The sequence below is a fragment of the Hippichthys cyanospilos genome, chromosome 1 (assembly GCF_059441005.1).
Source record: "Hippichthys cyanospilos isolate Australia breed blue-spotted pipefish chromosome 1, RoL_Hcya_1.0, whole genome shotgun sequence".
NCBI classification, from domain to species: domain Eukaryota; kingdom Metazoa; phylum Chordata; class Actinopteri; order Syngnathiformes; family Syngnathidae; genus Hippichthys; species Hippichthys cyanospilos.
This window is the reverse complement of record NC_142369.1, coordinates 32452501-32478726: the sequence shown is the minus strand read 5'-3', so window position 1 is coordinate 32478726 and position 26226 is coordinate 32452501. Positions and strand designations below refer to the sequence as shown.

The following is a 26226-nucleotide window of genomic DNA, read 5'->3' as shown; positions in this document are numbered from 1 at the left end:
GAAGCTGATGGCACAAAGTTAACGTTAATCTGTTCATCATATAAGAAGACCTGCAATACAAGTATACAAAAAGCTATAGTGTTTCAACCGTGGTTGCAATTTTACCACTGACAAGTTTTTACCACATGAATTCTGACAATTGTTTATGAGTGGTTCTGGGACTTGCATAGTTACCTAAATTATTTATACACAAAACTGGTGTGGACGTGCAAAGCAGCTTACCCACAAACACGATTTCAGGTTAGAGGCCTTAACCCTTTCACTCCCATTGTGGCAATGTGTCCCACAGCTTTTCAAAAAAAATTGTGGGTATGTATAAGAATGGTAGCAATAAGATGAGATGGCATCCCAGCAGCTCATGGCACACCCTTCTACGGATTCTAGTGACATTTAGCAACCTTTCTAAACACAACTAGCTACTGTCAACAGAGTAGCTTGCGTGGTACAATTTCTCTATTAGCCACCTCGTACTGCGGAAATAGTTTTTGACTAATTTTCCAAGGATCCAAGACTTACAAACAAGTAATATATGCCTTAAGTTTTGTTTTGTTTTGTGAGGGGGAAAAAGAATATGTAGTTAAAGTGTTAAACAAAAGATCGACTTGCTTCTTGCAATTCCCTACAATGGTGAAAAAGGAACTTCCGAAACCCAAGCGTTTGTGTACAAGTAATGTGGATTAGCAGTTCGGAAAATGAACGAATGTCCTCATTCAAGCTCGAGTCTTCAAATAATGTGGGGAGAAGCGGAAGATGAATCGAGCCTCGCGCTTAGAAACTTCACGTTTGTTTTGATGGACCAATGATGCCACCTGCTGCTCAAAGGCACAGCCTGGAAGTGTAATTCCAAATTGGACTGTTTTATCGACGGCTCTGACTGCGGGGGAATGTGGTCACAACAAACAAAGGCTGACATTTGATAAAACACTAGTATGTAAATTTTCTGGTGTGAAGTACATTTCAGTGCATGGGATTAAGCACCTGAAAAGACCAAGCGAGGAATTAGACAATGCGAGCAAGCTGTCCAGCTGTCTCGTGCATAAAGTGGTGAAGCCTAGGGGCCAAACAAACATCTTGCAAGACAACCAAAAGAGTCCAGATGGGATGGATTCAATGCCCCGAATGAAATTGCCTGCACGAGTGAGAACATTGACAGGCGGCTTAGTCTACGTTGCTTAGAAGTCGTTCTATGTGGCTTCTTTTCACCTCCAATTACAGTCAGTATTAAAACCCCAACTGAGATGCTCGCGAATCGCTAATCGTGTCACAGGCCACTTAAGCAAAGATGGATCTTGCACTTTGCCGCGTTTCTCCAGGAGCCCCACCAAGCGAGGCCCTCCCACCTATTCGGAGCACATCACTAAGCGCTTGACGTCCGGCCCCGGCAGCCACGACGGCCTGCATCGCGAACCCAGCACCCCTCACCGATACCGAGAGGGACGCACCGAGTTCCGGCGAGACAAGTCTCCGGCCCGCCCATTGGACAGGGAGAAGTCCCCGGGAAGAGTGCTGGACAGCCGCAGGGAGAGATCTCCTGGCCGATTCGGGGACAACAACCGACTCATTGCCGGTTCCGTACGGACGCAGCTGGCTCCTGTTAACAAGGTTGTTGCCCGCTCACTCCACCTATTGTTTCACTTGCGATTGATGTAGCACATAAAGATTATTCATTTTCATTTAAGTCAATCATGTAATGAATTACAAATGCTAATAATTTCAATACAAAACTTTATTTAGGAGCGAATGAGTTCTTACCAATGAAAAACTTTAGCATATGTGCAATATGCTAAACGTTTTGCACAAACGAAAACGCTCAAGAGCTAAACGCATACAGGGTAGCACTATAACATGCTAAAGAGAAGAACTAACATTAGCTAGCATGTTATCCACACTCACGAGTTGTTGGATCAACAAACAAACTAATTTTGGCCATATTATCATAAATGACAACATTCTTACAAAGAAATATAACCTACTGACAGTCGTGGGCCAGATTTCAGAGACATAACCGTGTGCGTCACCGACAGACACCATCCTTCACACTACAAAATGTCATATCAACAGCGTCCAGAGGCGGCGCCAAAACACAAAGATCAAGCCAAACAAAAAACAGAATTATTTCGGGTGCAGCCCTTGCGCTTGATCCACGGACCGGTGGTTGAGGACCACTGCAGTAAAACAGTATTTACTGTGCTCATTAGATTTTTTTTTTTTCCAATATAAGAGACATTTTCACACAAGGATAATAAACTAGTCCTTTAAACCTTTCACCTGGCATATTAAAAAAAAAATAGAAAGAAAAAGAAGAGAAATGGCTTTATTACACTCTCTGGACAAATAGCCTCAATAGACAGGCACACATACATCTCACACTCTAAAACATAATGACTAGTGAATTTACCAAAGACAAGTCAAATCAAAATAAAAGACAACTATGGTGAAAAATCCGATGACAACTGTGGTTAAGATCCATGGACAGCAAGACATACTATAAAGTTTTTTAAATGTGAACTTTGATGGCCTTTTCACCATTTCCAGCCATGTTTCAGACGTAACATTAGCCCAGCAATCCCCACACCTTAAAAGTACCGGGGTCTAATTTGAAATCAAACATGACACCGTGAATATAAAGCATAGGTCTCAAACTCCAGTCCTCGAGGGCCGCAATCCTGCATGTTTTCGATGCTTCTGTCATTAGCGCACCTGATTCAAATTATTAGCTCATCGGCAAGCGCTGCAAGAGCTTGTAAATTATCCTAATCATTTGAATCGTGTATTTGGGAGAGCTGCGTGAAAAACACGCAGGTTTGCGGCCCTCAAGGACTGGCGTTTGAGACCTATGGTAGTCTTGCAAAAAAGTACACAAACCTTTAAGATAGATACATGCATTTGAGGAGATCAAATTAAGGTGACCTGTTGAGATCACAGCGCGGTTTTGTTTTTTCAGCGAATGTCACTAACCCATTCTCTTCCGCTTATCTGAAATCGAGGGGGAAGGGGGAAGGCCGGGACTTTTTTTTTTTCTTTCTTCCTAGCCACTTTGTCTATCTAGCTCTTCCCGGTGGATCCCGAGGCTTTCTCACGCCAATCGGTAACATTAATTGAATACCCGATTACGCACCCTGAACTTTATACTCGAGCGCATGGAAAAGCTAGCAGAGCAACATCAATTCGAGTAGAGGGACAATCACAGTGTCCCTCCCTCTCACTTTGTCTTGCAGGTATGGGATCAGTCGTCGGTGTGAGAGGGGGCCGTCGCTCCTCTCGACCGGGCCAGTGACACGCACCTGACTGACAGACGGCCATATTGCCTGGAACACAGTCACACATCTTCATTCGACAAGTCAAAGCTAAGACATGCTTTTGGGAGAAGCGTATTGCAGTAGAATCGGTGGCAGGGATACACACGTTGAGAATCTATTTTGGAATAGATCGTCAACATACATGTAAATAGTGTTGGGAGTTTTTATAAAGGGAAAAGTTGGCCAGCAAAGCCATGTCTATTTTTTTGTAAGAGAGTTTCTATAGCTGTTGCGGGGAGACCCTTCCGTGAATATCACGTCTCGTATTCACGGTAGTGAGGACGGATTGAAACCATTTGCACAAGATTCTTCAATTGGATTCGAAACGGACGTATAAATGTTTGGGGTTTTCCTCAGTAAACGGAAGGTCCTCTTTGATATACCTGTTGCATCTAGAAGCGCTTCACTGATAACAACGTCGCCTTGTGTAGTTTCCAAAGCGGAAGAGTGCTGCCTCATCTCGCACTTGTTGGTCCACGGCATCCTGTGTCTGTGCAGTGACCTGTGGTGGATGGATGTCAAAGGTGTTGTTTCTTCCGTGCCCGTTCAACCACCGCATGCCATGCAGTATTTAGAGCAGCTTGATTTTTTTCCTCCTGCTTAGCTCCTGTCACACTTGCGTTCGATAACTAGACGTTGATGTTAACTAAGATGTTCCTGATTTTTAGATATCTGCCCATCATTAAATCATGATTCAAAGCCTGCTTTATTCCTTTCATCCTTTCATAGCTGGTCTCTCTCTCACACACACACACAAACGCCACGGCTGGTTTATCTAGTTTATTACTCTTTAAATTCTACAACAATGAAATGCTCTTTGAAAAAAAAACTGAACAAGGAGCACTTGTCATTTACAGGAAATGGCTCTATGAACAGCTACAAGCCCGCTCGACAAACAGCTTCAAAGTGCTTCTGCAACAGGAGGGAAATAGATGGGGAAGGTGGGGGGGGGGGGGGGGGGGGGGGGGCAACAAAAGCACAAAGTGATCATCCCCTTGAGAGAGATCTGAAATTAAACAGCTTGGCACCCACCTCTATCAAGGAGGGGAGATGCACACGCACACACACAGCCACTAATGTTTGATACATACTCATGTGTACACACAAAATGTGCTCATGTGAATGCTGGCCTTTCGCAGAAACCTCCTATGGGAGATTGTGGGAAAAAAGAAACACAGACGCCGAGCAAGCCATCCTGTCGGACTTGAGTTCCTCTACATCATCTACTGTACGTACTGTGCCTTGATGCTTTTTGCGCTGTGAGCTGTGGGTTTGTCACATGAGATGTTCCGCCACTCAGTTGTAGTAACGAGCTGCGTCCAATAACAGAACTTGAAAAACGGATGAGTATGCCGGTCAACTAAGATTTAACGGGCAAGGAGCAATCATTAATTGTAGCCGACAACTGTTGTGAATAGGAAAGGGGCGTGACCAATTCGGCATCAGCTGTGTTAGAAAACAGAAATCTCCGAAGAAAAACAGCAAAATGTGTTTTCAGTGATGTTTTTTTTTTTAGTTTTACTATCCTGCTGACAGCATATAACAGAGTTAATATAAGCGTGTATAATGAAGGTCTTCACTGAGGAGCAAGGTGCAACTGACTAAGGGAACCCTGAAAGCCAAAATCTCAAAGCAACTATCTATACACAAGTGTGCGTAACGTGTGTTTAGAGGTAGTGTTTGTGGGTGAATGGAGAAAGTGAGTGTGTGTATGTATGTGCATGCGTGCAAAGGGGCTTTGAGTTTGGTTCAACTATGCTTGATTTGAGCCTGTGTTCTGTGTGTGAACGCGTGCATAGACTCGTCACTCCATGTCCAAAACACTGATTATCACGGGTCAGCTGAATTGTCAGAATCCATATCACTCCTTAAAAGAAATAAATACCTATTCAAAAAAAACTAATCAAACACTACGGCATCCAACAGGACACCATGCGCTTCTATAATTTATATATATAAAAAAAATAAACATTAAAAACATTCTGTCTTAAACTTGTAAAATATAGGTACATTTCTGCAATCAACATAAACGTTAAAAAAAAAAAGTTTTTGGTGACTAATTTAGGTAGAAACTAGTCTCAGTTTCTATAGATTTTGTAATTATTAAATGCTATAGCTGTATCTGAATATATTATTGTATTCTTCTCATTTACAAATGAACGACCGTGTGCACGAGGAGGTCATCGAATGACTGACAGGCAGTGAGGACCATTTTGTGAGCTCGGGAGTCCAAAACAAAAGGAGAAGCAAAATGGCGCCTTCGGCTTGTCCTTCCAAAGGTGCGTAAACGAATGGTGCTGGAAGGCGTTTTCGGGGCGTGCGGCCATGGGAGCGAAAGCTGCAAAGCGATTACGCGGGATCCTACATCTTCATCCGTAAGTGCTTATTTGAAGGGGAGTAAGCCACTTACTTACGTTGGGGGGCTTTTGTCAATTGAGCCCGCCAAATACAACAGGGCCAGTTCGGCGGAGCGAACCATCAAACAATTATTTGAGTCGTTTACAAAGGCAGTCCAAGCGAGAAACGACACTCTCAATACGTCTCGACTCCAAAGAGGCCAGGTGCAATCTTCACTCCATTTCCAACCAATTGCATTAAGCTGATTTCACGTCACGTTTCTTTCTACTGGCACCCAGCAAGAAACCAAAACTAGCAAGTCCAAGCTGGGCCCGCAAAGGGCGGGGCGCGCGGGGCGCGCGGGGCGTGGCCGACGTGGATGGAAGCCCCTCGACCGGAGAACGCGCGGCGAGAGTCCCGCTTCCTCCCCCTGGTCGGAGGCGCCAGGAAGATCATTCTCACTCCTCGGTGCACGGGCGAGCCGCCAGCGCCGCCGCCCGGCTGACGGGGGACTTACTCCTCTCTTGGCAAAACTAAGCGCCGAGCAAACGCGCCGCCGGAAGGACACGTCGGGAATCCGCTTGTGCAGCACATACACACACATAACACACGCACAGTCTACGAGACATTCTGTGGAGTTTCTCTTGTTGCGGTGCCCTCCTTCAACGCCAGCGTCCGCCTCCTCCCCGAGGCTCAGTTGGAGCTGGCGGCGATGGGTTTGTCCAGCGGCGACGGGCCGAGGCGGAGGCTTCCGTAACAGCTCTTGCACACGCGGCTGGGTTCGAACAATTGCTGGCTCGGCACCGGGATCTTCTGGTCGCAGCAGCTGGCGCAGAAAACGTTACCGCAGTTCCTGTTGAGGGATAGCTAAGGTCAATGCTGGAATCCCCGCATACGCACCCGCACCCGCACACACACTCACATTATGCACCTGTACCTTCAGTCATCAATGGAAGTGGAGCTGTTTTGTATTGTTATGGCTGGTTGGTTTTAGCAAAGATAGACTGTGAATCGACATGTGAAAATGATTTTTAAGACTATGAAATTGGATCATTTCTTGCAGAATCACTCCAAAAGTTTCAAGTATTAATTACTAAAACACGGAGTACGGCCTTGAACACAAACCCCAAATCCAAAGAGTTACTTTTTACACAAGGGCCTCATTTCATTGGAATTGGGTTTGCGGATGGCAAAACACTTGTTTTGCTGCTACCATGCTGTAATAAACAAACCCACGAGGCCGTCTACCCGTTTTGCAATGTAAATCTGCTATCTTCAGATCAAAATCCGGCCTCCAAGAACGTATACAAAGTTACTCGTATCCGATATCCGCCAATGCATAATCTGAGCTGTCACTGTGAGCCTGATGTACAGCTGGTACAGCAATACGTCAAAATAACTCCATCCATTTATCGTTTTAAAAACGAGCTCGATCGTGAACTCAAAGTTTTGCTCAGGTGGCAGAATGCTGGACTGGCTGGTGGTTTACGAAACATAAATAGAATGTAAAGGTTTACATAAAAAAATCATGAATCCTAATGACTCCATTCTTCCATCCATCTTATATAGCGGCTTATCCTCACTTAGCGTCGTTGGTTTGCTGGTGCCTCTGCCAGCCATCTTTGGGTAGTGGGCGGGGGACACCCTGGACTGGTTGCCAGCCAATCGCAGGGTACAAGGGGAAAAACAACCATTCACGCTCAAGGACAATTTGACGTGTTCAATACACCTAGCGTGCATATTTTTGGAATGTGGGAGGAAAGCCACACAAGCATGGGGAGGACATGCAAACTCCACACAGGAAGACCGGGGCGAGCTGGACTTGAACCTGGGACCTCTAAACTGTGATGCAGATGTGCTGACCAGTCTTCCACCGCGCTGCCCTCATACATTATTGTTTGCCAAGGTTTGATTGATTTCTTGCCTCAAGTCTACTGAGATATCTAAAAATTAAGGCTTTTTTTTCTTACTTCCATGTTGTAGCTGCCCAGTGCTGAGACTCTTGCAGCCTGTGAGTTGTTCTACCTACTCAGTTTACAAAAACACACATGCAGCATCACACAAAAGTGAATTCCTTTTTTGGGTGCAAAATTTTCATTCTATCATTTACTGTGAAATTCCAGTGAAAACTTTCTGCTCCCTCAAGAATCTAAATCGCTGTGCTGATTTATACAATATTGACAAAATTAATTAACTATCTTTTGTGAGGCACGGAATGACTTCCTGGTCCTACACATTGTAATGAGAAAAAAAAATGCAATCGGGCAATAAAGCGCCATTGTGCACTGTGACGCCCAGTGTATACTCGGTCTGAGAGCTGAACGTCAAGGAACCAAGTGACGCAAGTGACTATGAGGCGAAATGGTTGCAACAAGCCCGGCGGCGGCTCATATTACTGAGCAGGGGAACGTCATCGCTGACACTTTCAAGGCCACATGCCAGGCTAGCGGAAGACAGTCAACGCTGAGAGGTACCTTTATGTCTACCATAGAGCAGCCGCTAAAACGCGCTGAGGTCCGGATGGAAGCCCATGCTCACAGAATTGGGCCTCGACCGCTCCGTTCCTTGGCGCAACATAACACCTATTTTGCTCTTGCCGTCATCGCACGGGAAGTGGGGGCGGTGAGGTTAGGGCGCGCCGCTTGGCTGAGTGGCGGGTGAGGCAGCATGCCGCCAGGGTGTTCACAATGAGAATGGCAGCGGTGGAGATGGCGGCCCTCAGCCAATCACGGTTCATGGACAGAACAGTTTGCTCACACTCACGGCCAGTGCAGAAAAAAGGCCATTTCCACACAGCACTCACACTCATGTTAATCTTTGAAATGAAGACGGATTTATAACAGAAGGGCAAAAGGGATGCAGCGATGGAGGGAGGAGGGTGAGAGATGGATTGGGACTACAGTGAACCCCCACCATATTGCGGTTCATCTTTCACGACACCGATATATTGCTGATTTTTGGGGTGATCAATGCCGCTGCCGCTGCATGTCTCCCGTTTCGTTGCCAGGGCTGTTTTTTTTTTTTTTTTTTTTTTTTTTTTAACAGTTTTGCCTCGTGCAGGTAATCTTCAGTTTACAGGCATATTAAATTTGGGGAGATTGCAAGTCAAATTACATTTAGTTTTATAATTTGCTAAAATAATGAAAAAATACAACACGAAAAAGTGTGTACACCCGCTGTCTCTACATTACAATAAAAAGCGCTAATGAAATTTTCATTTGGTACATCTCAATAAGAATTAAACAAATAAAAAAAATTAAGATAAAGATATGGAGTAGAAAGAAGAGCTGGATGGAGGGGTTATTGAGAAGAGTGTTCAAGTGAGACTGTTGCGGTGGAAGGGATTCACCGTTGAGCAATTCCAATCATTACAAGGTTAACATCATTTCCCAATTGTCCATGCTTTTGACAATGCCAACCTTTTTTTTTTCCTATAGAATGCCTGGTTTTTATCGCTTGCCTAGTGCTTTTTTTGCCGCCGCCACAATCCTTCATTAGCCTTCGTTTTATCTGCCATGCTAAGTTCACTCGCATGGAAAGGAGTAAGTTACCGAGGGCTGCTCACGGAAACAACATATGCAGGAACGAAATGGCCGTGGAAGTGAGTAAAGGGTGGGGGGAGGCATGGGACGATATCAGAATCTGACGGTAACATAACCTTGAGCACGGTATCGCGGTATTGAAAATACCGTTCTAAAATATATCATTAAAAAAATAAATGTTGGTAGCCATTTTTCTAGATATATCTCTAAAGAAAACAATGTATATAATTCGAAATTTGTTACAACAAATATTTACCATGCACAATAATATCAAAAAACGCAAAATATTTTGAAAAATGATTGATTGGAAATTAACTACGAAATCAATCAACTACTATATGGGTATCAATAGTACAGTATGGATTCTGTCACTTCATGTCGACAAGGGTTCGCTTTCTTGACACTTTTACTCGATAGACTGCTCGGGTTCTACCTTGAGCAGTATCACAAAAAAGTAGCATAACCGTGTTAGCCGCCGCGTTAGTTAGTTAGCTAGCTAGCTAGCTGCAGTGGCTAACTTACAGTGCTACAAAAGGTGAAACCGGGGAGTGAACGCAATTGGCTGTGGCAGCCCAAGTCTATGAGTCAGATTGAGAGGAGGCCCCTGCTGCATGCTGTAAGTTGCCCGTTAAAGGGACAATGTGTAAGATTTAGCCGTTTTTCATTAAAAAGGAAGACATTAAATCATTAGAAATTTTAAAAACTTGCAAACAAATGTGTTCTTAACAACCAACAGTATGTTTTAAATATAATCGTAGGTTTAGTTATCATGAAAATACATGAGGGGTGGCACTCCTCCGGAGGCTGCCATGTCTGTCAGAGCTAGGGACAATGGTCAATGCAGCACCTCCTGCTGTCCGGAATGAAAACGGTCTAAATCTTACACATTGTCCCTTTAAGGTCGACGACATGGGTGGGGGGGATTAAAAAAAAAAAAAACTTTTGGTTTTGTCAGCTTTGGACAGCTTTAAATAGCAGACTTATATTTCCATTACGGTTATTGGCTCATGGCCCGATGGAGGTATGGGGTGAGATCGAGGGCAAGGAAATGGAGTAGTGCTGATCGGCGGGGGGTTGTGGCAGAAGGTCAACTACAATATCGCAATGTAGCAGGTGGCACACAAGTAAAAATATGAACTTGTGAATGCAATACGCTATTTTTTTTATTGAAATGTTTCTATGTCACTTGCCGTTGGCTAAAAATACCATCACCGAACCGAAGGGTTCAGCTCGTGATAGGGAGCGTCCCATCATTGCAATCCGCCCTTTGGTGCATACCAACATTGGCCTTTTATATTAAATTTAGGGCCAATAAAGTAGTTGTGTCAGTGCTCAATGGAGAAGTAACATGTTTGGAAGTTGGAATGTAAGTTTGAAGAGCGTATCAGACCCTTGCGAACTTTTAACCGTGGGCATTATAGATAGAAATGGCATTGTCTCGTCTTGAATCCCCGCTAACCTACGCTAGTAAACAGTGGGGACCGGACCCCACCTTTTCTGTGCTGATTGAGAGATCCCAAGCAGCAGAAAATTAGATAATATGGTGGTGTATCCTGTAGCCACCTTGACAGTTTCTTGTTGAGGAGCAGGAGATTGCTGTCCTACAGTTAAGATAATCAGTAATAACAATTATTATTACTACAATAACAAAGTGATTTTTTTTTTTTTTTACTGACTAAAATATTCCTTGAAATGAATATCGGCTCCAGCTTGTAAATATAACATGCAACTCCAAAAGCCGTGATGTTCATTGTTAATCAAAGGTTTTGGTGAACATTTTGGAGTTCATTACATGTATATACAATGTTTGATTTTCTTTTGTTGCATGTGTCAGTTTTAGCGTCACCTTTAACTCATGAGTGAAAATAAAAACAAAGCGCATTAAGCACGCGTGCTTTTCACCTTTTGGAAAAAGTACTACTCTTTCTACACTGTATTATACATAAACCTTTTCAGAAATACACTTTTTTTTTTAAGTATGAGAAGCATCTGGGAGGGGTAAGACTAATATGTATTCCCGCGATAAATGGGGAGTCACTGTAGAAGGGATGGTGCAGCAATGCCATCTTAGGGTGGGGTGGGGGTGGGGAATCTCACCAGACCTCCTGGACAGGCTCCCTGTCACTGTAGAGGAGAAGGGCAGACAATAGAGAAGAACTGCCTGAACAGGGAAGACAACATGACACACACACTACAAGTACAACTTGACTCGCGTATCAAGTGCCTGCCACGCACATTGTAAAACAACATGGAACGTTTTCAAACAATGATTTTGAGCCAGTGTGTCTCCCATAGTGTGCAAGGGCTCCAATGTGACCTCACGTGCAAATTATTTGCCTGATTTAAATGCGGCTGGCTGATTGTACATAAAGGACAGTGAAGGGGAAACGATGGGAAAAGACGGAGAGGACGCCGCTGCAATAACTGATGCTCACTGATATAACCAAGGCATAGCAAGCAAGTCCAATCAGTAAAAAATGTGACCATATTTTTTCTAAATGTCACTCAGTATAAAAAAGTAAAAAAAAGTAAAAATATATTGATGAATTCAAATGGGAGCATATAAAAGTTATAGTTTTACTTGTAAGGACTGACCAGATTAGGCAATTTTTCATTATTTACTTTTGTTGGACAGGTAGACTTGATTTTATTGCACAGGTCTAACAGGCGGGGTTCTTTTTCTTTAGCTTTTAAAAAGCCTTAAAAGACAAATGACTAACAAAAATAATTTATTGTAAGATATTAGGACAAGCCCAGTAACTACTGATCTAAAATGATGTGGCCATTTCCCGCTAGTAACAAATGTACAGCATTATAACCATAAAACATGGAACGCACACATAGCACATGCCCATATTTTTGTAACTAAAGAAAGAAAAAACAACTTTTCACGAATGTTTACCATTGGTGAATCCCTGTATGTGTGTTACTTTGAGAAATGTTCCTAAGACCTCCATCATGGACTCGAACAAAAAGTTAGAATTTGAGGTACAAGGATTCTGTCCGATGCCAGCAATTTTCTATTTAAAAAAAATAAAAATAAAAAAGTAATGTATTGGGGTTTTAGATTCTGCTGTTTCTCTGCCTCCATGTTGAGGAGTGCTACCTCCAGGAGACAAAAAACACTGACAGTTTAACAAAAATCCCTCTGAATAACCAACCTACCACAAACATACGATAGTTGGTTTGGGGTTATCAAGATGTGAAACTGTGCAGTACCAATATTTCACCCTTCCCTTTGTTGAATTTTCAACATCTTATTTAGCTACTGAACTGTAGCAGGGATTGTGATTGGCATGAGGTTTTACTGGACTTAGTTAATCATTTTACAGTATATATCAAGAAAATGATCTCGTCTTATCAAATTACGGAAATGATTCTGAAATATCAATAAAAACCTCAAAGCCTTCCATGTCATGAAAATTGACAGCAACCAACTTCGAAAAAGGTTGCCAAACAATGCCTCAGCTAAATCTAGCCTCATTCTACACGGCTGTGGTTACACACCGCTGAGGCTGAACAGGACATGGTCAAGCTGAGAAGGACATCGGCAACGGAACTCTAACGGCGAAAAAGTGGAAGAAGCTTTGTCCTCTGCTTTTACCTGCAGTGATGCTTCCTGGTGGCAAGCCAGAACCTGCTCTCACAGCCGTAACACTGGGCAGCCAAATGATCGGGGTACCAGCGGGTGACCTTAGAAGAGGCACACCAAATTTCCATTTTACTGGCTAAAACAGTTGTACAGGAAATGAGTTACGTCGACTGCACACAGAGTGATGCAGCCTAACCAGATGGGGCTCCAAAATGATGAGTAAATGACAGCAGTCGAATCTACAGTTGGACCCCTTTGGTTTAGTGCCATGCTGTGCCACAAAATGCCAAGCAGGGGTTCACTGTAGTTAACCCCTGGGTGTCCCGGAATTTTTCACTAACCTGGCCATACTATCACCCAGCTTGGGCTGACTTTGAAAGGGTCATAATAGTCTCAAATATAAATAGATTTTTACTTTCAACCCCTTTGGGGGCATCAGCCCTATCCATACATACACACACAAGGCTGTTTAGTTTCAAAGAATTTCCATTTTATGAGGAAAAAAAAACCTTAACAGCCATTCAATGCTGCAGATTTAGCAGACAGGAATATGCGGATAAAACGTAATGCATTGCATGAAAAAAGAAACGCTTCCCAAAATTAAAAAAACAAGAAGCTTGCCTCAAAAGCTTTCCAACAACATTTAGTATCGAAGGCTTTTGTCAACTACAACTCCCACAATGCATAGCAAGAACTTTGCATTATGGGAGTCAGGCTAAGTCACTGAACTAAGTGATCGAAAGGCTTGCAAATGTCATAAGTTGTCCGCCCGGTGGGTTTGAGGTCACCAAAATTTCTATTGCATCGCAAAATTGACCATATTTCCAATTTTTAATGGCAGTGAATGGCCACAACATCAGCTTAATTTGACATCTCCAGGGTGAACCTCTCGACCTCCGGTGTGCAAGCATTTAGAAGGGACGGCAGCGCGGCATATTGAGTGTGGTGGGTTTTTTTTTTCTCTGCTTTTCCTTTGATATCACACATCAAATACATTTAAAAGCCCGAGTTGGGTCAAAATTTCACCCAGGGGTTAAAAAAAAAAAAAAAACATCAACGCCGTGACACAACAGAGTAAATCAATCGCGTTTGGTAGTGTCTCTCATGAAGAGTGTCGCTACATTTCGTTCATTGAGAGGATAACGTGAGCAATCGGAACAGACTTCCGTAGGCTGTGCTAATCCAAAAAGGAATGCGGCGAGAGACCCACCTCAGTGTCCTGCCTGTCCACCTGCTCCCAGCTGGCTTCGGAGAAGAGCTCAGTACTACAGCGCGAAAGACAGTTGGGGTCCACGTTGTATTCCGAGTCTGTCATCAAGGTCTGTGAGAAAGAGAATTCAGTCCATTTTTGTTTCGTTGAAGTGGTCAGGTGACGAGCGCTCGACGGTCAAAGCACAAGCCTCTTACCACTTCGTCTCCCTCGTTTCCGTTGACCCGATGGGAGCTGGCATGCTGCTGATTTTCCAGGCGACTCCACAATTCCTGTACCTGCTTCTTCAGGGTCTCCACTTCCATCTGATGCCCAGCTTCAATCTGCCTCAACCTTTGCTGGATGGCGTCGGTATGCATCATCAGCCCGTCGTCATCCAGGTGGCTGCGCGACGGCTGCTCGGGGCTGACAGCGGCCCGGCCCGTTTGGGGGTGGCACCAACGTTGTTGTGAGCAGCTACCTCGGTGGTGGAGAATTAGAGAGCCGCAGCTCGCCAGGGACACCTGACGGCTCAGTGGGGCCCGCTCACCATTTGCTTTGACCCAGTGAGGTCCTCCGCAAGGTTCCCCGTCCGAACTATCACTGTTACAAAGTCCGTCGTGGGTGAGGTCAGCACTCGCATAGTGAAAGGCACTGACAGAGGGTCGCTTGCTGCCCCCGTTCAAAGTTCTGATAAAGCTGGGTTCGGCGGTTTCCGGCACTTTGTCCTTCTTGGAGGCCGGTGGAGGGACATTGCCATTGCTGCAAGCTTGACCGAACTGACAGACAGGAGGCTGCGCAGGGAGTTCAAACTTGCCGCACACCTCCTCTGTCAAAGTCTCGGTGGAGCTTTCCATCAGGGAGAACCTCTTTTCCACCTGTTCCCCTGACTCAGACAAACCCCTGTCGGGGTCACAAGCACAGCAGGTTTTCTCATCGGCAAGCCTTTCTTCAGGTGAGCGGTGAGCAAAGCCGTTCATCAGAGTATTTTCAGCCGCGGACAGCTCTGGTTCACCTGAACTTGATTCAATGTATTCAAGAGCGTGCTCCAAGTGATCAGGACAGTTCACCAGAGTTTGTTTTGCCACGTGTTCAGGTGTTTGGGTATCCTCATCTCTCAGGTGCTCCAACTCCTCAGCTGTCAGTGACGGCATAACAGAAGACTCGCTATTTCCTTCAGCGTCCGCAAAACCATTTTCCAAGTGGTGACCGTTAGGAAGAACTTCTCGCATCTCATTCTTGTCATCAGACAGATCGCCATCAACATCGTTATCATCCTCAACCTCATCAGATTTTGAGCCCGTCTCTTGTTCCAAGACTGCTGCATCACAGACAGCAGCAGCACTTCCAACTCTCTGAGCATCTGTCACCATGTCTTCCTTGGTAGCTTCTTTAAGAATGTTTTCCATCTGGCCCTCGGCCACATTCACCGACACAGACAATTCGGCTTCCTCGGCTTTCTCTCTAGTCGCCTCAGAGTGCATGAAGGCTCCCTCTGCCAACTTAAAGAGTGAGTCCCGGGTATGCGGCCCGGCATCTAGCTCCGAGTCTACTCTGTTCGGGTAAAGGCCTAATCCATTGCACTGCACCTCCTGATCCTGGTCCGTGCCTTCATCTGGTCCAACTGCCATGTTGAGGTCTAGAGAGCGTCGATGGTCCTGCCACTTCTCATTCAGGCTTGGGTCGCTGGAGCGGCGGTTAGGCGCCAATGAGCTTCCAAGCTCGCAAGCACTGGGTAAATTATCGAAGGAGCGTGTCTTCGTACATCTAAAAGGTATATATGAAAAGAAAAACTTTATTTAATATATATGTACATTATGTCCTCCAATGAAATATTTTTAATCCATTATCATGCACTTATTAACCAAATGGTATCAGTAGCAAGCAAGCATGCAGCAAAAAAAGTGAGAAAAAAAGAACAATCAAACATGTTTTAATAGGTCTGTGTTCTTGCACGGTCTAGTTAACAAGTCAAGCCACAACTCAATTCTTGTGGTCTTTCCACTGACTGAATTGAAAACATAGTTGGTAGAGCATTAGAGAGTTTTGAAGCGCTTATTTGGAAAGCGCACTGACCACGTCTTTTAAGGGTTCACAGGGGTCACCACCCTTTTTGAAACTGAGAGCTAACTCTTTGGTACTTTGGTACTCTTTGGTAGTTGTCTTCAAATTGAAAAATATATTTACATATTTTTATGTCTCCAATATCTCTTTTGAACAGTTTTTCCCTCAAAACTTAGGTAAGTGTGTGACAAATGCACTTACAATTTGACTTTACAGTCATTCCAGCCCTCTGACAGAAACTACAATAACGATGTGGTCCACGATAAAAAAAATTAGTTTGACACCCCTGGTCGAGACAGTGCAGAAGGTACAATTAACACCTTTCATCCTGACGGGCATTGCCATCTGTCTCCCTCAACAGTCAATTATATGTTTGTTGGACAGTTTGAGCTTGCCAAGTCAAAATATTCCTACCTTGTACTTGTTCAGGTGTAATAATAAAGGCTGCCTATTGATCTATGAACCAAAAAGTGAGAGGGAGGAAAGTATCCGAGTTTTCACATGAAATGGTCATAAAATATCATTTTTCCAACTTTAAAACGCATCTAGAGACACATTTCTATTCTTTGGCTTTTGACCATTTGCGACTCTGCACTCTATATGATGGTAAATGGTAAAACATTTTGTTTAAATTTAATTTTCTATTTTAACTTCACATTATTTCTCATGTGTTTTGATACCAATACCGGTATGGGAAAAGGTCCCGAAATGGCATTAAAATGGTGGTATCAGCACGGCGAGTACTAACAAATATATGGCCAATGCCATGTGCTAATATGGAAGGTAAATTCAATTCGTGCCGAGCCATATGTCCTGTTAACCCTATTAGTAATAGGCGGGGGAGCTTTTTCATATTGAGGAAAAACAAACAAACTAACGTGCCTCAATAAGAGAGAATGTTGGTGATTTGGAATCATTTTGGCATAAAAATTCCAGTGAGTACAAAAGCAATATGCAAAATTTGTGGCACGAAAGTTGCAAGGGGTGGAGCTAAAACGGTCACACAGTGACAAGGCTTTTAAGGACTTCAAAATAAACCTTACTTTGGCAAATGAAATATAGCCATGAATGCATTGGCGCATTTATATTTTGTAGTTTTTCCTGAAGGTGTGTCGCGGCGTAATAATAGCTTGACCACTGCAGTGCACCACGCACACCACAAGGTTGATTATATTCACGTTCAACTGCCAATTCAGGACAGAGAAAAACAACTTAATTAAAATGACATTGACATAGGGTACCTTTACCAGTGCCTCGAGTTCCAGTCGTTATACAGTGCATGTTGAGATCACAGGCAAATTGCACTATGAAGGTAATTGAGAGCCAAAACGCTCAGGTTTTAGGAGAGAATGATGGATTTTCTTTCGATTTTTTTCCTGGAAGCTTATCATGGCGTAAAAGCTTGACCATTCTACTGCACGCAAAAAAAAAAACATCCTCTAAGGCACCATCGTGCGCCTCTAATTTTAATTTTCATAATCATACTATTAAACAGGCAGGGCTCATAAGATTATTAAAATGCGAAGAAAAAAAAAAAAGACATGGAGAAAAGCAAAAGAAATACCCATAGTAGCAAATATTAGCTGAAAATGAAAAGTATCCAGTGAAGCACTACACTAGCAACGCATGCTTCAGTCTAACAATTTAAAAATGTAATCCAATCATTTTTTTTTTCCAAAATAATTTGTAGGTGCAGTCACAAATAAGTAGTAGTACGAAATATACAACAAATCCTTGTTGCTTTTTTTTCCTGAGAGAGCCTTCCAACAGTCAAGAGACATGATAAGCACTAAGTATGCGACTGTGAGGGTCTAATGAGAGCAAAGCGTGAAAGTCGGCTTTGGAAGCCATCGCCCGGAGTTTGTCTTACATGAGTGAGGTACCAGAGCGCCAGGCTCACCTGCCCAGAGGCGCCTCCTCGGGGTTGCTACCAGGCAGAGGATACGGTGCGCAAGAATCGTCAGAAGGGGTCGTGGGGGAGGAGCTGGGCAGGTAAACTGCCGTCCATAGCATCAGATTGCGCACATGACACACTGGGTGGAGAACCTGCAATAACCGAGAAGAATGTCATCAGCGCTAAACAGATGTTGCTTTTTTTTTTTCCACACTGAAAAGGAAGAGGTAACATTTGCCCGAACTATCTTGCCGTGAACATGTATTGATCCTCCTCTCTAATTGTGTATTAAGGATTGTGTTTACATACGTGTTACATTAAAGGGATTATATGCAGAGTGAACAGCATTTTACATCAGCATGGTTGATATGAGCAATAATGCTAGATTTCAGAAGGGCGGAAACGTATAACTTGTTTGAACAATTTCACTGCCATTCGCTTTTTCTGTAAGTGACGGGAAATTTTCAAAATTTAAGGCCAGCCCGAGCTCGTTAAGTTAAGGACTGATACAGACAATCACTACTCTACTACTAGACTTAGCGCTGAACACAAAGGGGTGTGTGCCAAGTAGTGTACGTACAGTCTCGGAGTGTGAGGAGTACAGCATGTTCCTTAGTGTGCGATTGGCGGGTCTGAGCAGGGACCAAACAGAGCAGGTCCTCTCTTGAACATGTCGGTCTTCCCTCTCTTTGCCGCTATTACACAGGAAGGTGCCAAACAGACAGGAGTATGCGTGTTGCACCAGTTTCACCTGCATATGCACATCCACACACAATTACAGTGTATATACGAAAACATGTTAAGACATGCATCCACACGTCAAAAATGATAAGTAGGGTGTCATTTTTTTAAATCTACCAAAACCTTTAACACACTGCAACAGGAATCTGCTTTAAATAGCCACAAATGGCTAATATTAAATTGACACTGTACATATTCTGTCTCTCTTCCTCTCATGATCTTGCATTTATGCTGAATGAACAGAAAGTACAGATTTATTTGAATATGAGACTTAATGTCTAATATTACAAAATTATATATAATAATTTCATGGTTTCAAAAGAACATCGTTCCACTATCATGTAAAAGTCCTAACCTCTGCAAGCTAAACTAAACCCCCCACGGGAAAGACTTGACTGAATCGACACAAAACCCACACAAGTAATCTGACTGAAAACGTTTAGATTGACATAGTACGCACCAGGAAAGCCTCGTTAAACTCAAAAGAGCATGGAAATTGCCTCTGCAGTTGGTGGACACAGTCCAGCCATTGTAGGAAGACGGGACAGCGCTCGTTCACATCCTCAGAGTTTTCTCCATGGCCACATCGGTCAGCAAACTTGTGACCGAAGTCCAACCAGTCCGTCTCAACTAAAACTTGGAAACCCTACACAAAGACATACACAGATAAGATATGATAGAACTTCCGATACACACTTTGCTTCAGCTGAATGATAATAGTTTTAACAGAAAACAACCCTGGGGAAAAAAAAAAAAATGAGGCTAGTTGTACCTCTATAGTGCGGTAATAGGGGTCGAGCAGCAGCTTGGACAGTGCAACAATTTGAGGTGTCCGGTCCCAGCCGTCTGAGCAATGCACCAAAACTGGCCTTTGGTCCCTGTCCACTGCATTGACCACCAGAAGGGCCGCCTTCAGCAACAGCGACAGGTGCTGTAACCACTTAGTGCTCTCCAGTGCGGATAGCCAGCTGCAGGCAAATAAAGAAGAGCAATGTTATTTTAGGGCACGGCACAATATTTACAATGGAGTGCCATGAAAACTTATTTGCCCTCTGTGAGGTTAGGGTTCTCTCTCTTTTTTTTTCCCCAGCTTCGCCACTTAAATGTTCAAGAGCAAACAAATTTACATGTCACTCAAAGACAACCTAAACAAAAATAAAAGACAGTTTTTAAATTGTCATTTAAATTTTTAAGGGGAAAAGTATATGCCCCCTAAATAATAACAATAAAATTAAAAGTAAATTTCATTGTTTTTATCCAGTGACTTTGAACCTAAAGTAATGTAACATTCTATTTTCCAGTCTAATTAAAATCCTCAGTGAAGTCCTGCATCACTGGATTAGAGAAGATCGAGAAAGATGTATAGCGGTGAAGCACAGCAGAGATTCATATACGGATGGGTTTGGCGCTTAAGGCTATAAAGGTGACCAAGATGTGACATAGACTGTACTTTGCTGGATCCGGCATCTGAGTGCAGAGGAAACGTAGAGACTGGAAACTTTTGCGTATGGAGTGGATGTTGGCCATGCCCATGAACACCACTTCACAGTTGGGATAGTATTCTAGAACAGAAGGGGTATAACGTTTCAAAATTAGGAAAACAAAACTTACGCCAAACCAACAAGATACAGAAAAAAAAAGACAGGTCCTACCTGGACATTCACAGCCTCCCCCCTTTGCTCTGTTAGCTACAGCGGCTGCGTAGGACCTGGCATCTAGAATCAGTAACTTGTGCGGTTGGATTGCCAATGTTTCCACCTCTGAGCTGTTGGTCATTGAAGACTCTGATGCAGCCAAAAACACAGAGTAACATCTCTGGATGAATCAGGACTGATAGCTATCCTACATAAAATCACATGTGGATCATGACATGGGGAAATGCAGCATGATTTCAAGAACGAATTTGCAGAGCATTTAGCCTGACTTGAAATGACACATCTTAAAAAGGTGAAACAATCATAACACAAGCACTATTACAGGAATAGTGCGTGATATATATGGCATGGGACGAGATACAAATCCCAGAAGACGAGATATCCCACGAGGTTGAGACCATGAGAACAAGATATGACAAGATTTTTGCAAAATTTTTAAAATCAACAAAATTTGCTAAAATAAGATTTTCAATTTCAAAATGACATTTTTATTGAGCAGGCTGCAATAAACAAATTCAGCTTTTTCAACATGCTGCTGCAATAAATTATTCAGCTGAGATTTCTTCGAATAGTTGAACATGAAACGTGAAAATGAAATAATTCCTTTTCAAACGCTGCTTCAAGAAAAGTTGAAGCTGAACTTTTATAGTTGAACATGAAAAAAATATCATGTTTAAAGTGCCAAATAAACAAGAAATATAAATGCAAATTGTGACATGCTCACTGCCAACTGATGTTGCAGGGATAGAAAGGTGCACTTTTGAAATAGCAGCAAACGAAGCACTTACTTGTGTCTTTCATGGCATCAGTGACCTACGCTTTGGTTTTTTTGTGAATGGTTGGAATTAATGTGCGATGTGATCTCGTGACAGGATCTCATACCGCGGTCAAGGTGTGAATTAGCCACCAAAATCCACTGCCTTCAACCATCCAATATGGCTTCATAGCGAGCGCTACGTACATACCAATATCTCGTGTTATTTTGGTATCTCTCGTACTTGGTGGATCCAGTGGCGATGCAAAAGCGTTTCTTATTGTTGCTTGCTTGTTTGAAGGCATTTTTGAAGACCTGGCTAGCTATAGGTTGTACTGGTAAATTGCAAATGCCTTTGCATAACACATTCGTGTTAGATGAGGTGTTTTTTTGCGGTGTTTATAAAAACTGTCTTTGTCAATCAGTCAGCGTTACCATCCTTTTCCTCAATTGAAAAACATAAATGTTGCCACAAAGATGATTTAAAAGTAATGGGGCCATTGTGTATTTCTCCTGTGTAATTAATGGTGGATTTCAAACAGCGGTTAGGTGCATACCGCCACCTACTGTGCGTGAGTGTAGCACGCAAGCCTATCCCTCAGCCCTCCATTGCACTTCTGGCTAAAGAAGCCATACCCTCCACAAAAGTGAAAAGGAAATCAATCTTGTGGCATGCTAGCGCGAGAGAACTCGTGGCATTCGAGCTCGCGAGATCTGTATATATACACACACACACACACACACACACACACACACACACACACACACACACACACACAGCGATCCCTCGCTACTTCACGACTTGCCTATCGCACCTTCAGTGCATCGCAGGGTCTTTTTTGGGGGGGGGGTTGAAAAAAAAAACAGGCGTGCTGTGACGGTTTCCGATTCCTTTTGTTAAAAAAAAAAAAACATCTTCCTGTAATGTATAGCTTTAAATTTCCTATATTGGTCGGAATTTATATTTTTTATGCATGTAAGCCGGCTTTCTTTCTGGCGGAGACGGGCAGGATTGTGCAACCTTTTCCACTACAAACTCATGCACCTCTGAGTTGGTACTGAGTGTGTACGTTTTGCCACTCGTCTAGCTTGAAGCAAGAAGTTGTCGCAGGCTGACTGAGTACTCACCAAAATCAGTATCAGGCAGTTCAGAACTATGTATGTAGGTTCCATTGGACAGGTGTTTGTGAGAACTGCTGCTATCCACCGCACAGGCCTTGGCAATGGACTGAACTAAATGCTCATCATCAGCATTCCGCCAGCCCCACCAGCTGACCTCTGGCTGGCCGCAACGAGCTATCACAGCCCCTGTGCTCAGGTGCCTGAATGTATGAATAAGAGGTACATGAACAAGCAAGAAGCTAAACCACAAGAACATCAATGCTACATTACCTTAATACTGCACTAGAATTATTAGTTCATCATCAAGTGTGAACTTTCTCATTTAAAGACAACCAAGCCAACTGACCGATATACGACTGCAGGAAATCTCTTCCAGGACCGGAATGCTGCCACATTTTCCAGCTCCTTATCAGTGATCCAGGCTGGTACAAGAAGCTGCTGGGGATAGCTGGGGCAAAGCCTGGCAGCACCGAGGGGCACACAGAGGTGGTTAACATGTAGCATAAAAGAAGGCTTTTTGTCAACAGACATATAATCCTCGGCTGGGCCTTTTTTTGTGCCCCGGGCGCAGCACCGGTGGAGAACAAAACAACAACCACAAAATGTCTCTCTCACTGATCTGCGCGGTGTGCCAATGAAGGCAAAGGCTAGAATAACTAAGGCTCACGTATCAACTCAGCAAAATGCGATCTGTCAGGCAAACTGCTTTCACCTAAACTTGCTGTTGATGTCAGATATCCTCCAGGCATTTTGAGTGTCAAAGCCCATCCTCTCCACCTCATTCTTGAACCAAGAGGTCACATGTTCACCTGAAGACCAGAGAAATTTCATGTGACTTGAGTGGCTAGACTAATGCTCTCATTTGATGGTGTAGGTTTTGAGTCTGGACTACCTGGTCTACAAAGCTCTCCATGTTGCTCCTTCTCACCAGCGTAAACATCCATGCACCAGGCATGAAAGGCAAAGGAGAAGAGATCTTCCAAGCGGGTAGGGGGGCGCACTACCGCATTGAGACGTTTCAGCCATTCCTGACATTGCTCAAAGGTGGAGAACTGGCATCTGAGAAATAAAAAAACTGAATTATTTGCTGCTCTGGTGATTTTCTCAATAACGGCACAATGGCAGGTGTAAATTCCGGGCTCAAGATAGAGACTTGCAGTCTTTGATGCTGATAACACCTATAAACTTGACTTGGTTTTGACAAATATAGACCTAGACGATGACTTATTCTTTTGAGAATGTAGTGGGACTGTTCACGCTGGCTTTGGGTCACATTTGGGTTTGTCGTATTTAGTCTCACCTAACAACTTTACAGTCCTTACAGGTGACATGGAGCTGGAACATATCACGACACTCCACACTCTCAACGAGCTGCAGAGGCACCTGTAGAAACACATGCACTTAGAGAGAATACATATGGAACTGAACAAAACAAACACTGGTGAAGCTCAAGAAAGGAAAAATACTTTTGTGCAAACAATGAGCTGAAACAGCATTCATTAAAAAAATAAATAATAGATTAGTTAGCACTTTGCATTTCCATTCATGTTTCCAATAACATTTCCAAAAGCTCTGTTAACGCACAATCTACTTATATATGGAGGCAATTAATATAGCCTGACAACCCAGTATAATGATTTGCGTATTAGCCTTGAGCCTTGTACAGAATTAGAATAGATTAGACTAGAAAAATACACAATTGTTGCATTAACTGTGGCACATGCTTTGTCTACTGTATGGAAATAACTAGCCTGTTTTGAAATAAGCTTTACTTATAAACTAAAAGCAAACTTCAGCCACACAACAGGCTCAGGCTGCTGTTTGCGTGCAGTCCGGAGTCATGCATGATCTACAGGAAGTCATCTTTTTGCAATGACACTAAAGGTACGATGACAAACTTCCTATCGGACGGAGAGCTTGTCGATGTAAATGCATTATTCCAGACTTGCATGGTTAGTCTTCCCACACATCAATTGTCTTCTTTAATTGAGCTCTTAGGGATTACAAAAAAAAAAAAAAAAAGTTCAGGAAAATCTCTTCTGAGGAGCTTGGTGCACTATTTCAAAAAAAGGGCACACAAAAATGACACGAACACCCCACACCGTGCATCTCAGTTTGATACTTACTGACACCTCACAACAACAACTCTGATCCAAGACAAGACAAAAAAATAAGGTAAGCAGTGCTCAGTTGATCCGCTCTGTAATTATTCAACATTTACAAAGAACCGTATTGACACCAGATTCCGGATGTCTTTGTAACATGATGCCGCAATTTAATTGTAGCTCTCAAATCGAAATCGCTAATCTGGACGTCATTAAGATTCTCGGCTGCTTACTTTCTTCCATCACTTCCCATTGCCCATGTGGGAGACTGCAATGTGATGAACATAGGCTTTAACAACCCATCCAAATGTGTGAGAGAACATTGGCTGTCTGATGTGTGCAAAAACAGGTAGTAGGAACACTTGAAGCGTGACGCTCATTACACCGCAAAAATCCCTAGCAAGACGGCAATGAACGGCATGGATCAAGTTTTGATAAACCAACCCATGTAAAGTTCAGCAAATCAACGGGGATGGCAACAAAATCGAAACACTTCGTTGACATGCGATGCTCAATTCATGAACATGCTTCCTGGCTTCAGATCACCTCTGTGTTCTCTCTCAAAGTACATATTGATGTACAATGAAAACCATTTTTTTCTTGGATTTCACAAAGTTGTCTGTTGATCTGTCATTCGGAATGATTGAGCAATAGCTGCACTTATATTTGCACACATAACCATTATAAAGATAAATGAAACAGCTGTGTTCATATTGTTGGCCATTCATCTCACAGTATTGGGCAGTTGCTATATAGTAGAACAGTATACTCGTGGAAGTAACAAGATAATGCAGGTAGGTTAAACCCTCAAGTGTTTAACATGAGGTCACCACATCTGAACGTTGACTTTGCAATGCTAAAACAGAACCAATACTTGAGTAATTCACCAATTTGCCTCATGTTGCCTCCTGTTGTCTTTAATCAGAAACTACTTTTTATGACATTCAGAAGAGAAGTGAAACTAAAAAAAAAATTGTTAATGCATACCGTTTTTACTGTGGCAAGTTGGCGGGAAGGCAAAAGTTATCTGAAAGTAGCATGTTTGCTTATCTTTTATATTCACTTGCTCCACACTAGAGTTAGCGATATTTATGTAATGTGAGAAACAAAGTGAGAGCTTCTGCCAGTCGAAGCAAATAATAGCAAAAATGTCAAAATAAATCTTTTTATTGGCACAAGAGGATGTGCAGTTTTGTAGTAATTCCCCATGATTTGGTAACAATGTTAGCTTCCTTTATAGCTGTTGAAATGAGAGCGAGAGAGCAGTACTGTTACACAACCCCCCTGGCACAACTTCAACCATGGAAACAGCCAGTGCAGGGAGTAAGTGTAAGATTCAAGGTAGAGCTGCTGCTAGGACGGATCAGCTCAACAATGATCCTCATTCACACACATTAAAATAGTATATATGTGTGTGTATATATATATATATATATATATATATATATATATATATGTATACACACACGTTGGTAGGAATGTTTAGTACATCCGTTTGACAGTACTGTTAATGAGAAATCAGGAAATGTTGGGGGGGGGTTTCCCCCAGGTATTGAACATGTCTGCTATTCACCTATCAACCAATCATATCAACACCATTGCTTTTGCAGAGATACTTACGTTGACGACAGATTGTTTGAATTTGATGTGTAGGCGGTAGTTGGACATTGCAATAATGGCATCCTCTGCCCTTCCCACATACTCCGTAAACTCCCCATGCAGCTCAGGAAAGGGCACCTAGCAACAGCAGGAGAGTCAACATTTCAAAAACCCATAATGCACATGGACACACAGCATTTGGCTCATTAGATTAGCTACTCCTTTATTACTTTGCAACAAGTGTGTCACACATCAAATTAAAATATCCCTCGCTTACAATCTACACGGTGTCAATATACAATCTCAAAAGTGAAGAAAAATTTGCATTTGCCA

General features: G+C 43.0%; 2 protein-coding genes across 9 annotated transcripts in view; one reads left to right on the top strand and one right to left on the bottom strand.

Moving 5' to 3' along the window:
* citb (citron rho-interacting serine/threonine kinase b) overlaps positions 1-4274 on the top strand; it is a 48637-nt gene extending 44363 nt beyond the window's left edge. For all 5 annotated transcript variants that reach the window (XM_088433854.1, XM_088433863.1, XM_088433837.1 and 2 more), the window contains 2 exons: positions 1314-1602; positions 3219-4274. In XM_088433854.1, the coding sequence (XP_088289980.1) occupies positions 1314-1602; positions 3219-3242 (313 nt within the window). In that variant the 3' untranslated portion in view covers positions 3243-4274. The remainder of the gene's footprint in view (positions 1-1313; positions 1603-3218) is intronic.
* Positions 2298-26226, bottom strand: part of mtmr3 (myotubularin related protein 3) — a 29227-nt gene continuing 5298 nt past the window's right edge. Inside the window, exons 5-21 of one of the 4 annotated variants that reach the window (XM_088433875.1) lie at positions 25915-26031; positions 23490-23572; positions 23082-23248; positions 22902-22998; positions 22536-22649; positions 22196-22389; positions 20311-20442; positions 20109-20220; positions 19431-19626; positions 19119-19304; positions 18498-18668; positions 17924-18069; positions 14178-15726; positions 13981-14091; positions 12783-12871; positions 11276-11302; positions 2298-6489 (exon numbers count right to left, since the gene is read on the bottom strand). In XM_088433875.1, the coding sequence (XP_088290001.1) occupies positions 6330-6489; positions 11276-11302; positions 12783-12871; positions 13981-14091; positions 14178-15726; positions 17924-18069; positions 18498-18668; positions 19119-19304; positions 19431-19626; positions 20109-20220; positions 20311-20442; positions 22196-22389; positions 22536-22649; positions 22902-22998; positions 23082-23248; positions 23490-23572; positions 25915-26031 (3651 nt within the window). In that variant the 3' untranslated portion in view covers positions 2298-6329. Of the gene's footprint in view, positions 6490-11275; positions 11340-12782; positions 12872-13980; positions 14092-14177; positions 15727-17923; positions 18070-18497; positions 18669-19118; positions 19305-19430; positions 19627-20108; positions 20221-20310; positions 20443-22195; positions 22390-22535; positions 22650-22901; positions 22999-23081; positions 23249-23489; positions 23573-25914; positions 26032-26226 lie in introns of all 4 variants that reach the window. The other 3 variants (XM_088433901.1, XM_088433892.1, XM_088433884.1) reach the window with 3 other exon arrangements.